Source organism: Pholis gunnellus (genome assembly GCF_910591455.1).
Source record: "Pholis gunnellus genome assembly, chromosome: 22".
Taxonomy (NCBI): domain Eukaryota; kingdom Metazoa; phylum Chordata; class Actinopteri; order Perciformes; family Pholidae; genus Pholis; species Pholis gunnellus.
This window is the reverse complement of record NC_136549.1, coordinates 14,489,834-14,505,688: the sequence shown is the minus strand read 5'-3', so window position 1 is coordinate 14,505,688 and position 15,855 is coordinate 14,489,834. Positions and strand designations below refer to the sequence as shown.

At 41.9% G+C, this 15,855-nt stretch overlaps 2 protein-coding genes across 2 annotated transcripts; both read left to right on the top strand.

Moving 5' to 3' along the window:
- Nucleotides 1–4,511: 4,511 nt before the first annotated feature.
- On the top strand, nt 4,512–6,011 carry myf6 (myogenic factor 6). Its single transcript, XM_079183831.1, has 3 exons — nt 4,512–5,051; nt 5,533–5,626; nt 5,708–6,011. Exons 1-3 carry the CDS (start codon nt 4,536–4,538, stop codon nt 5,815–5,817), a joined length of 720 nt encoding a protein of 239 aa, XP_079039957.1. The 5' UTR covers nt 4,512–4,535; the 3' UTR covers nt 5,818–6,011.
- Nucleotides 6,012–11,681: 5,670 nt separating this feature from the next.
- On the top strand, nt 11,682–13,666 carry myf5 (myogenic factor 5). The gene is made up of 3 exons (XM_079183832.1): nt 11,682–12,140; nt 13,083–13,155; nt 13,350–13,666. Exons 1-3 carry the CDS (start codon nt 11,691–11,693, stop codon nt 13,544–13,546), a joined length of 720 nt encoding a protein of 239 aa, XP_079039958.1. The 5' UTR covers nt 11,682–11,690; the 3' UTR covers nt 13,547–13,666.
- Nucleotides 13,667–15,855: the final 2,189 nt, after the last annotated feature.

Sequence of the window (15,855 nt, the reverse complement as noted above, 5' to 3'; positions counted from 1 at the left end):
AATGAGTGTGCAGCCTGTCTGCAGCAGGAGGTCCAGTTAAGCCAGTTGTAGGTGGAGGACAGGAGGTGTGTGAGGGGGGCGGAGAGCTTAGAGAGAAGAGGTCCTGCAGTTCGAGTTCATTATCAGTTCTGTTTGTGACCCCCATGTCAGCACTGGTCCTAACTGGATCCCACTTCTATCACTTGCTGGGGGGGAGAATTATCACATGGACAAGCTCTGTTATCAACTGTAAGACAACATGATACCGCAGGCATGACGCTTTTCAAAGTGTCTGGAAATTTAAGATGGCCGAAAAAAGGGAGAAAAATAAAGTGAGCAAAGTGTTGTTAGTTTAAACTACAGTAAATCATAAAGTTAATTTAATAGCACCAGTTTAATAACATTAATTACATTCCTGGGGTTAAGTGGAGCACCGGCTGCTGACTGACAAGATATTATTATTAGATTAATTCACGCATACTTCTCCGGGTTGGAGAACAATGAGTACTGAATATGTCCTTGATATAATTGTTTTAAACATTTACCTAATAATATTCATGGCTTGATCTTTGTCTTTTCCATTATAATACCAAACGTGAATTTGACTTTATTTATAAAAGATTGAATAAAGAAATAACCTTCAACTATTCAAAAAATATGTGAAACTACCTTTTATATTTACCTCTGCAACACAATCTAAAGTACAGCGTAATGTCATACCACACTTTTAAATAAGATCACCGTGTCAGCTCATAGCCTACACACACACTCATTTCATCATACGTCTTCAGTATTTACATGCAGAGCTGTTGACTCCAAACGTCATTGGATTAAATAAATGTACGCTTCCTGCAGTCCGTCGTGACTCCACCTCGTTGCCTGAGAGGCCAGCTCCTCCCGTTTGAGTTTCTACCCAGGCTATCCCATGATTCTCCCTGACAGCTGAAGCGTCAACCCCTTGACACTGACGGGAATTTATGGTCCGGTTCAGGATGCACAGTAGCCCCGGGGAGAGAACACAGGATCGGGGCACAGCAGGGACACGACTCCATTCATCTCCATCTCCAAGTGTGCACTTCATTTAAGCTCAGTGATCGAAGGCCTCATTTTGATATACATTATTTTTACCAGCCAAGTGTTTATGTAATATATTCATCATCTGTTTGCATGAGAATAAGAAAGTGGCAGTGACAGGGAATGCAGCACTAGTCTTGTTTGGATCTTTATGGTAACAACGGGATGCAAAATATATCTCCTGACAAAACGCACTCAGATACCAACACCTCCCACTCGGGAGAACATAATGCACCACATTCAGATGCACAAGCACACACACACACACACACACACACACCTCCCACTATACGATATGCGTGGCAAGCTCACAAACAGCAAACCAATAATAAAAGCAATATTGTTTTCCACACGAGACTGCCCCTGGGAAAACCTCCCTTCTGGGTAAAACAAAAGGAAAGGAAATGTCATGCATTTTCAACATACATATCTCGAAAAGTGTGCATTCTACTACAGCAGGATTCAAGTGTTTTACATGTTTATTCAGCCTTTTTTATAAGCTTTCTATGTTCTTAAAATAAAATATAAATTCACATTCTATCCTGCCGCATTCACAGTGAGGAAATGGCAGCGCATGTGCAACATTAATTAGGTTCAAAATATAAATTATAACATTATCTTACATGAATAGGTGCCATGTGCTGGTCTTTATAATCAAGTTACGTAACATAGTGCTGAGCCTATGAGCAGCTTGTTGAAGTTGCATCGTAATCAACAGAAATTCCATGCAGAGACAGGAATACAATGGGCCCCATTTTGACGCAGCAGGAATCAACACAGGTGTAATCAATAACGTTAATTATGCAGCTGCACGGCCGGGGGGTACAAAATGCTTTGTGTCCTGCTTCTTGCGTCTGGTTAAGTTGCTCAAACGCAACCGTAAAGATGTTCATGAGGCTTTGCCACAAAGCTGATACTGTAGGAAAACATGTAAATACATGAATGTGTAATGTTCAGTATTTTATTACTTTGCAGATATGTTTATAAAAACATTTATTCATTATACTTTAGAAACTATTTTCTATTTTTTTGTGTGCATATTTGCATAATTCAAGATGCCTGTTTAAAAGAAAAAGCCTGAATTGAGCACACAGTTTGGTCAGCGTGAGAAGAAATAGTAGCTTTACCACAGTGGGCATTGTGACTTGCACAGGTGGAGCTAATGAGGTTAATTAGGGCTCTGCTCCATTAGAGTGTCTCAGTGAGACTGCATGCTCTCCAGTGGGTTCACCTCAATGGGACCCTGCAGCCGTTAATGATGTTACTCACACCTGCGTTTGACAAGACAAACTGACCACTTTAAAAACAGATCAATACAACTGAGGTGTGATGATTTCAGTGGTCGTGAGACTGTTAGCCAGAGGGGAAGAAATGAAGATGGACACCACTCATGCCAAGTAGTCGTGGTTCACGATCACAAACTAAAAAATAACCCACAGAAGAATGAAAATCTTTTGTTTTAAAATATTAAAAGTGTTCGACTCTGATATGGTGCGTTTTTGCAATGTTATCAGAACGTGAAGAACTCGAAAATCCTATTATATCTTTGGATCCTTTGCACAATATTACAAGATTGTTGGCCTCTATTCCTTGTAGTCACGTTAGATACAGTAATCGGAAATCAAGGAATTTACTTATTTTGTTGTATTTGATGTGGTAGAATCAGATAAAAGCAAAGTGTTTAGCTCATATTTTGGTTATATAGCTGTCTTTGATGGTGACTTAGCAGAATTTTTGACACCAGCTTGTCGTTAAAGTAATTATGATTTAGAGATATGAATTGGAAATGAAACCACGAGGCTGATATCAATACTTTTTCTCACTTGGCTTCTCTTTATAACAGTCTGTGTGATGTGACGGGAATGACTTAAGAGATACCATGTTGACTGGTAATAGTGTTTCAGACACCCTGGCCTGACAAATGACGAAAAGCCTCCGTGACTCCCCAACAACGTAACAGAAGCCCGGAGGAGGGAGGGGGGAGGGACATCCAGGGTAAAAGTAAAACCCCACTAGTACTTCAGACATACAAAAATAGGAATCCCTCACATTCCCGCCTGTGAGGTTTCCAATTGTAGACCTTTCAGGTTGCAGCAGAAATGCCACAAGCTATATATCACCTCCTCACGAGCCTTTATCTCTTTTATGAATCTGAGATGAATGAGCCACGTTTCTATTTTTAACGTCCCATGCATGTGTCTCACAAAGCTGTTTTGACACTGCACATTCCAATCTATTTTTGTTGGGATTTTTCTACATGTTACAATCGGCCATACCGTTCCCACCGGCTAAAATCGGCACAACACATCTGAAGTGTGTTTAGGATTGTATGGCTCCTGTATGTGAATGATGCTTTACTCAGACGACTGTTCGCTTTTACTTTAAATAAGATGTTGGTCAGTATGTTCAACCTCTTTAGCCTATAATCCAGCATAACATGCTTGTCAACACTTTGGGCAACACAATCAAGAGTTAAATTGTTTTAGCCTCTTGGCGTAGTGGAAACACTCTCTACACTGACATATTGTTACCATAATCTCATATGACGGTGGAATATGAGCGAAGTTATCTGATCAAAAAAGTCAATGTTTGGATTAAAATAACTACAGAAAAGACGTCACTTAAGAACAGAAGTTACACAAAAAAAGTCCATGTTTGGGTTTAAATAACAAAGAAAATGCGATTAGAACTTACATGACAAATAAACCAACATCTGGGTTGAAATAACTACAGAAGTGGTGATTTTTACATACGGAATTAACGTGACCAATAGGTCAACTTTTGGGTCAAAATAACGTTTGAAGTGGCGTTACTTAAGTACGGAAGTTAAGCGACAAATAAGTAAACTTTTGGGTTAAAAAAACGACAGAAGTTCCGTGACAAAGAAGTCATTGTTGAATTCTGGTTTCACACAGGACACGGACAGCAGTCTCCTGTTTTCCTGTATTCTCAGGTGTAACTACAAACAGTGAATGAGAACAGCCTGCATATTTATTAAAGCAAACTTGATGTATAAGGACAATAACCTGCTGCAGAAATACACAATCTGCCAAATTGTTCTTTCAAGTGGCACATTACTGATCTAAAAACTAAAGCACTAATGAAGCCTTCATAAACCCCTTATGGAGTGTTATATTAAATGTTGATATGTTGACTCTTTAACAAGAGTATTATGTCTTTCACTTTCTCAGCGGCAGCGCTGGGGAATATCTCTGTGCTGCCATTTTGTCCGGATGTAGATATTTGAAGCACCTGTCATGAAACGTGAGATGACATTTCAATAAACCTCAATGTATATGCATTCCCTGCACAAAGTCAGTATGGTTGTAAAGAGCCATTGAAAAAAAAAGAAGACGCAGTGTGGCAGCCAAAGCGTTGGGTAGAGTTTCACATTCTATATATAAGCCTGGTGACTTGTGTCCCTGCTGCTCTGTTCAAATGCCAGAGTCCCACTGTCAAAACAGAGTGAGGGGCGCAACAATATGATGGACCTTTTTGAGACCAACCCTTATCTTTTTAATGATTTGCGCTATTTGGAAGAAGGGGATCATGGACCACTACAGCACCTGGACATGTCCGGGGTGTCCCCTCTCTACAACGGCAATGACAGCCCGCTGTCCCCGGGCCAGGATAACGTCCCGTCCGAGACCGGGGGGGAGAGCAGCGGGGAGGAGCACGTCCTCGCGCCCCCGGGTCTCCGTGCGCACTGCGACGGACAGTGCCTCATGTGGGCCTGCAAAATCTGCAAGAGGAAGTCGGCGCCGACAGACAGACGCAAGGCCGCCACGCTCAGGGAGAGGAGGAGGCTGAAGAAGATCAACGAGGCCTTCGAGGTGTTGAAGAGGAAGACCGTGGCCAACCCCAACCAGAGGCTACCCAAGGTGGAGATTTTACGCAGCGCCATCAGCTACATCGAGGGGCTACAGGACCTGCTGCAGACGCTGGACGAGCAGGAGAAAACGCAAAACGGATCATCCCACAAGTTCAAAGAACACAGTGTAAGATATCGTTCAAAATCCTCACAGTGTTCCCATGATATACCTTCGGAGTCTGTCAGTAGGCCTGTGGCATTCACATGACTTTATAATGACATCATGATGACTCAATGATGTGTTTTTATTCCCCTTTTGTATCTGTTACATCTATAATATTTCTGCATGGACTTGTAAGGTGTCTGTGGTGCTATTAATGACATCATTTTTACGTTTATTGACTTGTATTCCAGTTGGGACAAACAGTATAATATTCACTAAGTCACTGGGGTTAATGTTTGGTCACTTTATATATTTTCCTGTTCGGATATACCTTTGATCTTCAAATAATAGTCATCTTTATTTGGGTTTTTATGTCTATCAAAAGTATGTTGACCCGTTTGCGTAATGTTTTTCAGTTTGTCAATTTGACAAACTATATATGTTTATGCATGAGGTTTAATATTAACTGACATGTATGGATAACATGCGTTGTGTGTTGTTACAGGTGGCCAGTCACGAGTATCACTGGAAAAAGTCGTCCGAAACCTGGCCGACGTCTGTCGACCATTCCACTGCAGCAATGATAAACCAGAGAGAAGGTACATCTGTCAAACTTCACCTACGACCAACAGCAACTAAATACATAAAAGAAAACTATTGTTAATGTCCTTTGTTTTCAGGAACCAGCGAGTCTTCTGGGGCCTCCAGCCTCCTGCGTCTGTCCTCCATCGTGGACAGCATCACCAATGACGACAAAATCAACTTCAGCGAGGACGTTTCAGAAAACTGAAACTTACTCGAAGAGCTCGACTAGACAGCAATTTTCAAATTTCGAATTTTCATTATTTATATCTAAATTATTTCCACTATATTTAGCCATTCTGGCTTCTGTTTGTTATGTAGTCTTCATTTGTACAGCAGGAGCAACACATTTGTACATATTTTATAATAAAGTGATGTTTAGATATTATTTATTTTATATTAAGAAACAGATAGACTCTTTTATGAAAGCTAATATTGTATTTAAATGTTTGTACATATGTAACTGACCAAGACAATAAATGAAAGAATAACTGCACAGTTAAACGTTTTTTTTAAACTAAATGGTATAACTGCACTTTAATGAAATCATCAATGCTGTATGGTGTAAATATTAACATTCCTTACCAAATTTATAAAAAAAATCTGCATTTTATGGTTTAAAGTGGCTCAAAATACCATCAACTGTTTTAAATAAGCCCTAATTTTCAAGGCTTGTTTTACAAGCGTCCAGCAACAGGTCAATTTCCGCTCAGTCTTTTCAGAATAAACTTCCATCTTCACAGAAAACAACTTAGCTTTAGGCAACAAGACTACTTAGTTAGGTTTTAGGAAAAGATTGTGGTTTGAGTTAAAATAACTACAGAAGTGGCGCGTTACTTAAGTACAAACGTTACGTGACAAATCATTCAATCAATCATTTTTATAGGTGTCGCCCAGAACGCTGCATGAGAACAGCGTGAAGTATTAAGTTGTTCAATGTTACTCATTTAGCGGCTGTCAGTAAGCTAGCGAACGTTAGCTAGTTAACGTTAGCTAGCTAACTCCAGCACGCTTTCATGCCAATGTTACACTGGTTACAGTAAATGAGCGGCAGCACTGGGTCCCTTTTCTCCGCCGCTAGGCGACCACAGCCGGGAGGAGAGCAGATGGCCACTCTGGAGACAGAGGCACCAGGGTTTGTGCTACAACGATGTACAACGCTGTGTTGAGGCTTTTGTCACACAAAATATGAGATAAGATCAAATAATCCTTTATTAGTCCCACAGTGGGGAAATTTGCAGGATTACAGCAGCAAAGTGGAGAGTGCAACAAGAGACATCAGTAGAAAACAATACAGAAAACAGAACAAGTACAACAAATAGTCCAACAGTAAAGGTACAATAAATAAGTAAATCTCAAACAAACAAAAATACAATATGACTGGGTTGAGTGGTTGGATACACATTATTGCACATATGAGGTTGGAAATATGAAGTATCTATATTGCACATACATAGTGGGCGTGGTTTCATCCCTGAGGCCATTGCCCACATTTTTTTCCCCCAAAAATGCAGGGGGTGGACTCCGGTTTAGACCTTGGGGTGAAGTTACACTTTAAACTTTTGCCATAATCTACATCATTGTACTCCTCATTCTTCAAGGGCATGAAGGAAAGGAAAGTGTTTGAATCGTGTTTGACAAGCAGAGGCAACTCAAGCACCAGACCACATATAGTATCTTTAATCACAATCGACATGAAAGAAATGACATGTTTAGAGTTTCAACTCAGGAACCCTTTTCCTGCAAATATAAAGTGACTCTGTTCCTCACTGTATCTCTGTGTTTTACACTGAAATAGGAAAAAAAAAAGCACATTACCAGTTCAAGGTCTACCAGTTCCCCCAGCATTCACGGCTATTAGAAGTCCATAAGCTTAACCCTGGAATGGTTTGGGCTGCTTCTCTTTGTTCCAGCTGGCCTCCAGCAGGACTGATCCCACAACAGTAACTTGAGTCCCCTCCACACACAGCGGGGCTCTCCTCTATGTCGTACGTTGGGGACATGGATCTTGGGCAGCAGGCGTGTGAGTCCAAAGCCCACTGGGATAATGTAGTTATCTGAGCCATTAGGTCTTAATTCATCATCACTTGGCTCATAACGGTATGGAAATCCATTGAGTCTTGTTTGTCGTGTATTGACATGAGAGGGGGGGGGGGGGGGGGGGGGGGGCGTTTGTTGATGATGTGCTGGTCTCCCTCAGATCTCTGTGGATGACACAAAGCCCCGGTTGACCTTTGGGACTCTGCCTCATCTCTCAGGCCTGCAGACCTACACACATGTGTCCATGCAAAGTGTCACACATGTGTCAGAGTTATTAGAAGCTTCAATGTAGCATCGAACGAGGGGAAAACAAAGCTATTTCAAAGCAGCAGGGAGAGTTCAAACCATGCTTAAGTTTGAAGGTCAGCCCTTTTTTTCTGTGTTTAGTGTCTAAAAAGTGCGTTGAGTGAGCGCTTCCAGACGCCAAGATGCTCCACAGGAGGATTTAAAAGGACTTTTTCGACCGCAGCTGTGAAACTTTTAAATGAAATGTAATACGTGCATGTTCCTGAGGTATAAGAGAAGTATTTTGACATATTTTTAGATTATTTAAGGTAGATTTATTTCAAACATGTAACAAATAATGACAAAACTAAACAAGAATAACAAGCACAATGAACAGTAAACATGTTTAGCACATACTCAATAAACTAAATCAATGTTTTGTTTGAAAAAGAGTTGGCAGAAGTAAACAAAAAGTCATTTTTTACCCTTTTATGGATAAATAAAGTTTTCTAATCTAAGCTTTGCTGTTACGCTGCTACATTTAAGAAGGAAGTGTTGGAAGTATTTGTATAGTTGTCAGTGGTTAAGTATCAGTAATAATGATCTGAAAATATAAATAATATTTTGGGCCGTTCTGCATAACTACAAAGTCCTCTTACATTTAATGCTTAAAGTACAATTTTCTGAAAATACTTCTGTATTTCTAAGTAAAATGTTGGAAGCAGGACTTACTTGTCATGGAGTATATTTACATATCTGTATTGGAGTAAAGTATATGATTACTTGCTCCATCACTGAGCTGAATTAGGGGCTTGCAGTAATCCCCACGTGTCCCTTTTCAACAGAACCATTCATATCTTTTACCAAATATCCAGTTTTCTGTAGAAACCAGACAGAAATGTGATACCTCTAAACAGTAATGTGGTTTTAATGGGCTCCTGCCCACTCACAGCAGTGTTACCTCACTACATGCTGCAGCTCCATGGGTATCTGCTAATTTAACGTCTGTTTGCTAATGACTGCGTTTGACCTAAATTGTAGACCCAACAACAACAATCACAGTTTGTCCTTGTAAACGAAGTATTTGTCTAAAATTTTAATATTTTCTTGACACATATGCATATAAACCTGCATTTTATGCTATTACAAGACCGGTATTTGCTGTAAAAGCTCAATATCCAGCTGTTTTTCTTATGTCTGCTCCATCAGACCCCACAAAGAAACAGCTCCCTCTGCGAGCCCCGACTCTCTCTCTTCTAACTTTACAGGGATTTCAGTGTTACTGACGACACCATATAATTCTCATTTGGCTGTGAAGGCAGTGTTTTAAAAGTCAAAGCTGATGAAAGGCGAGCAGTTTTGGGACGGGGGGGATAAGCCTGGAGGCTGAATGCTCTGATTTATCCAGACTCTCCTTGAATATCCTGCTAGGAAAAGGATTCACTGCAACGGAGCTGGCAGCACACCTCTTTCTGTTCTCTGCCAAACAAATGCTGTTGCCACTCAAAATGTTTTTTTTGTTTCACTACAGTTATTCTTGTGTGGAAAGGAATATTTATGTGTGGGGGGAAAACCCCAGAGATTTCTTTGTATTAAACTTTATTTATTCACATTTCTGTTGAGTTATCTAATGAACTTAACGACATTTAAATAACAGACATATTTTAACATTCTCTTAAGTTGTTTGTTTATCATATTCTCTTGTAAATTTACATATTTTTATTTTCAATAATGTCTTTTACTATTGCACAGTGTGTATTGTCCTGCACCAATCACCTAGCCACCATGTGCAAACATACTTAATATACTTCATATTAGTTTCTGATTCTGAATTAATATATTTTTAATGAAGTTATAGTTACAGAAACATCTTAATCTTATTGTATCTTTTCTTATCTTAATATATCTTAAAACTCAAATTCCACCCCAGTATTTTGGCAGTAAAAAAAAAAAAAAATCAAAATGTGATTAACTTTTATTTCGCGAGGAGGAGCTTTAGAAGCTTTGTTTTGCAGGAATGTAAGTGACAAATTGCCTCTCTGTCCGCGGGGCTTGTGTTGCACCAAACGAGCAGCATATTAAGTCACAGCGCGAGGCAGTTTAGAAGAAATAAGGTTTTCAGACGTGAGGGAGATGGACATAAAGGATCACCTCCTGCCCTTCACTTAACTCTGTCTCTGACCCTTGAGAACAACAAGAAAGCAAACTCAAGAGAGTTCCCAAGGGACCAGATTCTGCAGGCCCGCGCGTAACGACTGCGCCAATAGAAGTTAGCCCAGTCCCACCATGTGCTGCGCCAATCTTAACTCCAGCCGCAATCAGCTCTCGGGTTGATAGCAGGTTTTCTCGTTGGCGACGTTGTTCTCAGCCTGAACAGCCTTTGATCTTCTCAGCAGCCAACAAGCGCGGGCGAGCCCGATGTCTTCTTCAGCTGTGCCTACTCCAAACTCCCGACGGCCATTCAGAGGCAGCGGGTACCGCTGTTTTCTTAGGTGCGCGCTGTTCCCAGAGAAGGGGGATCGCCAAACGTTTTGACACATTGTGAGAAATATCCGCATTGTATCCTTGTAAGCTGTCAACAACATAATTACCTAAACAAGTCGGCTCGTTCGGGGTCGAGCTGCGAAAAGCCCCCCCCTCCTCTAATTCTGCAAATAGAGAGACAATTAAACTTCACTCCAGAGCAGTTTACTATGTGGCCATCTTTATTTCCCAGAAACAGATGTCAGCAGCGTGAAACAAAGCAGACTGAGGCAGAATATCTCTACTAATGTGAGGAGAAACATGTTTTTAATATGCACTGCTGTCAATGTAAAATATCCAATATGACTTTATTTTCACTTCTATTAAAATGATAAAAAAATAAGCATACACAACTTTGCATTCCTCATTGCTTAAAGCAACCCATGCACCATAATGGCCATCTGCTGTGTGCTGAAATTGAAGTACTTGACTTGTGTCAATAACTTTTAATGGTTAAAATTTGGTCTTTGGGAGCAAAATGGCGCAGGGAGCTGAGCAGCGGTGTCAATTGTGTAATTGCTGTTTTTTAAATGAGGCAAACAGGGAGGATCTCCTCGTTCACAGCACCTTCGGTGATGAGCCCGGGGTGTTTTAGAGGGGGCTTACCACTGCAACGTGAATTCACAGGGCTTGAAATGTTACACCTTGCCTTGCAGCTGGGCTGCATCTGCAACGCTGTTGTCTGCGCAGTAAAAGTTGGCCCGCATGCTCCTACGAGCGGTCACCCTCTTTTTCTGCACAGTTTGACTAAAACAAAACACACGCTTTTATAATGTATGTCTTTATGGCGAAGTGTGACTTTCGTTTGTTGCCGGTTACAGATGAATCGAGCGAAACCGAAGCACTTGCTCGTGTGGTGATTAAGGCTGCAAATGTTCGCTCGCCCCCCTCCCCCCCCCCCGAACTCCTGAAGCATTCCCAAGCATTGTATTCATCGTGGCCTTGCAGGAGAAGAGCCGCTGGAACAGGAGAGTGGTGATGAGTAGGAAAACACCAGTAAGTGCAGATGTGGGAAACTCTGCAGGGTACTGGGGGGTGAGAGACAGTGGGTTGGGGATGGGGCAGGGAGGGAGCTGAGCTAACCCCAGCCTGCCTTCTGGCTGGGCCAATGGGCCATGGTAATTAGATCTGGCCAATGTGGGCCCTGGGCTCTGGCCTGGGGGCATAAAAGGGGGGCCTGGGGCAACAGACCCCTCATATCACTCAGAGGTCTCCTCTCTCTCTCTCACCCCACTCCTTCTTTCCTCCTCGCGCCCATCTCTCCATCCATTTAGACTTCTCTCTTCAGCAAATATGGACGTCTTCTCACCATCGCAGGTCTACTACGACGCGTGTGCTTCCTCTCCGGACAGCCTGGAGTTTGGCCCCGGCGCGGAGCTCGATGGCTCCGAGGAGGACGAGCATGTGAGGATCCCCGGGGCCCCCCACCAGCCGGGACACTGCCTCCAGTGGGCCTGCAAGGCCTGCAAGCGCAAGTCCAACTTTGTGGACCGCAGACGGGCCGCCACCATGCGTGAGCGCCGGCGGCTGAAGAAGGTCAACCACGCTTTCGAGGCTCTGAGGCGCTGCACCTCGGCCAACCCCAGCCAACGTCTGCCCAAGGTGGAGATCCTGCGCAACGCCATCCATTACATCGAGAGCCTGCAGGACCTGCTACGAGAACAGGTGGAAAACTACTACGGCCTACCTGGAGGGAGCAGCTCGGAGCCCGGGAGCCCGCTGTCCAGCTGCTCTGACGGCATGGTAAGACCTTTGATCTACATGTTCAGCCTCCTTGTGCAAAAATCGCAGGTCGCTGCGGCTCTAAAAAACAAAAGTCAGGCAGGGAAATAACTACATGCAGGACAACTTCATTTTGCAGGAAGTTCGCCTGAAAGGGCCTTTATTGTTGAACGAAGTATCTTCGGAGTCTTACATTTAAGCCCTGGTGCCATTTCTCATTACCGTGTAGAGTATTTCATTTCAAAATAGAGCCTGGATTCTTATTCTAGAAACCTATTCATCAAAGAGTCTTGTTTTGCCCCAATGACCTCAATTACAATGCTTCAATCTCCATGCATGTCATACTCTTCTCTAAAAACCTATTCTGTAGTCCTACAAGTGTCTGTGTGTGATGATTGTTATTAAAGGTCAGGCTGAATTAGTTGTTCTCAACAACAGTTTGAAGGTGACAGTGTATCAGCGAATATAAAAGAAGTTATCGTGCTGGATGGAGTAATGGCTTTCCCACCACCGGACACTTTATAGCCCTAATAAACCGAGCTAAATCCACCTTACTGAAGTCTGGCAGGAAAAAAAACTGGGCGCTTTTCTGCATTCCATCCTGACTGCATGTTCTGCACCGCTGCCAGGATTTTCTGCAGATTTACTAGGAGAAAGTGTCATCTTGCACAAACTGGTGTTGCTTCCACTGATACAATCGATTCGGCACGCTCAGAGCTCTGGCAGGGGAAGGGAGCGCATACTGCCACTTTGGCTTTAAGGTGGAAGTGAAATAAAGAAGCCCATAACTTTGGAATTTAGGATTTATTAGCCTGTCCAGAATATCGTGAAGGGCATCGCTTGTTTTTGTGCTTTTCCTGCTTCTTCCTGTCCCATACATATATATATTTATATTCATGCAACCATAACACATTTCTGTTTGCAAGACTTCAAGGGTAAAGTTGATTTCCCATTTCCTTGCAGGCCGACAGCAACAGTCCAGTGTGGCAACATCTGAATGTAAACTACAGCCACAGTTATTCATATGCGAGGAACGGTAAGACCCTTTGACAGCAGCCTGATGTGAATAGGACACGCATCCGTGCAAGAGGAGTGCTTTAAAAACCTAAAAAATGAATTATATTCTGCCTCTGGGAGTCCGATATTATAAAAAGAATAAAGATATGATCAAACCTATTGTTTTTTTGTGTGTGTGCTTTTGAATAAACATATTGTCCTCCGTCTTCTTAGAGAGTTCCTGCGATAAGGCCGTCGGAGCCTCCAGTCTGGAGTGTCTCTCCAGCATCGTGGACCGTCTGTCCTCGGTGGAGACCAGCTGCGGCCCGCCGGCTCTGAGAGACATGGCCACCTTCTCCCCCGGCAGCTCCGACTCGCAGCCCTGCACGCCGGAGAGCCCCGGATCCAGGCCCGTCTACCACGTCCTGTGAAGTAAACTTTGACGTGGATATATTGCCACGGGCGGCGCGCCCTGCTTTCACCAAACACCAGCTGCATTTGCACCGCGAGAGAGCTAAGAACACGCTGCGTGCACATCTGAAGGGAGACTCGGCTGTTATCTGAGGACCAAGCAGCTTTTATATTGTACATGAGATTGTAAATAATGTAAATGCCCATTTATTCTATACATGCTAGCATACCCAATGAGACATATTTAATTATGACAGTTAATGTTGCATTAGTCCAACATGAAGTGGTATTTAAGCAGTTTTCTTTCTTTCCATGCTGTCATAAACATTAAATCTTTCACTGTTTTGTATAAAAGTTTGAGCTTTTTTGGTTTTTCTTCCTCTTCTGTTTCTTTGAGACCATGTCTTCACATATTTATCATCAAGTTAACGCAGGAGGCGTAATAGGATATAATAGTGAAGGAATATAGTCCCTTAGGAGTTCTTACTTCTGATAAATGTGAAGACACTGTCAGCTAAACAAAACAGCAAAAACCGATGACTATCTCACACTATTGTAGCGTTTTTACACAATTATTTTTGAAGAAATTAAACCGGTTATCACACAGAGTAACACTATCTAAAGGCGAGAGCTGTTTCCATCATTAGAACACTGATCAGTCATTGTTTAGTGGGTTTGCAACTGTTTACAGATGCATCATCATCGGATTTTAATACGGCTAAATTATTCATTTTAGATTGCAGATTTTCTTTTACAGAAAAGATGTTTTTTTTATCAAAATAAAAGGTCAAGTTACTCATCATGTGACAGTCTAGGCTGTGTCCAGCTAACAAGGTGTGGAGATCACATTAGAAACTGATAGAGGTCAGCTGATGCCATTAATCATGTGACGCCGCTGTAACCACTCATGCCTACTGCGTTTGAGTCACACAGCAGAGTAAAAGTATCCTTTTAAAATGTGATTTTCTGCATTAAAGCGAGGCTTTAAACAAAAACAGACCCGTTAACAACAAATTATTGCAGAGTTTAGGAATTCAAAACGCACATTTTGTCCGTCTTTGATCACATTCTGGGGTCTCTTTGTACTTCCCTGGGCGTGTGTTTAGTTGGGAGGCAGCGCTGTGTGTACCTGTTTGTTCTTTCCTTCCAAATGTGAGTCATCATTAACACCCTTGATTACACCATCGACACCAGAGTTGGGAACAAATGGCCTCTAATTGTTCGTGAGGGGGAGGAGGGGGGTTTCATGTGTGACCAAACCGTCTGTTTTTTAAACTTATACAGAGGCAATACATTTGTTCAATCCACAGTTCCTTTGTGAGTATTGTTCTCATGATTACATTCTCTACTTCCTAAACCAAGATTTCTTTCTACTTCTACCTGCTCTAATGCGCTCTTTGTTAAATTACAAATAAATATGAAATATCTAACTGTTCTTCTCTTCTATGATTCCTTTGTGGGGGCTCAGTATATCATCGTTTCGCTCTGTTCTTGAGCGTTATGTTTTAAAATACTGATGATAGAAGAACTAAAGATATTGCTATTCCTGGTCAGCAGTGGAAGAATCTTAACACCCTGATGGAAACGTGGCAGAACCACAACGTAGAAAAACAAACAAGTAAAAGTCCTGCATTCTCTCAGCTTAATGTATTTAAACTAAAAGCAGAAGTACAATAATTCCCTCTGAAATGTAGTGAAGTAGAAGTATAAACTATAAAATGTACCAAGTAAAGTACAAGTACCGCCAGTGTTGGGAGAAGTATACGGATCATTTACTTGTGTGAAAGTAGCAATATATACTTATTGTAAAATATACGTATTCTACCACTGGAGAGAGTAAAACACTACAAGCAGCTCTGTGTCTCTGCTCCGGTGAAACATTGTGGACATTCCAGCAGCGGCTTGTATTTCACCAACCACCACCGCGGCTGCGTACGGCGCTCCAAATGTCACTCATGTCATTTTCCATGGCTGCACTCCATGAATCGCTCACTCACATATGTGTTCCTGAGTGTCAACACAGGAACATGCTATGAGATTACGCCGCGGCCGTAGAGGTCGAGCATGAAATCAGAGGAAATGAAGTGATTTTCATCAGATTTTCATCATGTGCTGATTTGACAGAGAATGGATATTATTAATAACTTGACTCTGGGATGACATGACACACACACTTGCACAGTCATTACTGCAGTACTCAGAGGGACCACAAGGGAGAGCTGTTTCTTCTATTTCCTACAACACTTAACATGTTTTTATGATCGATATATTAAAGTTCAGTTTGAAACCCGAGGGAACTTTATATAGTTTCTAAATTATAATCCTAACA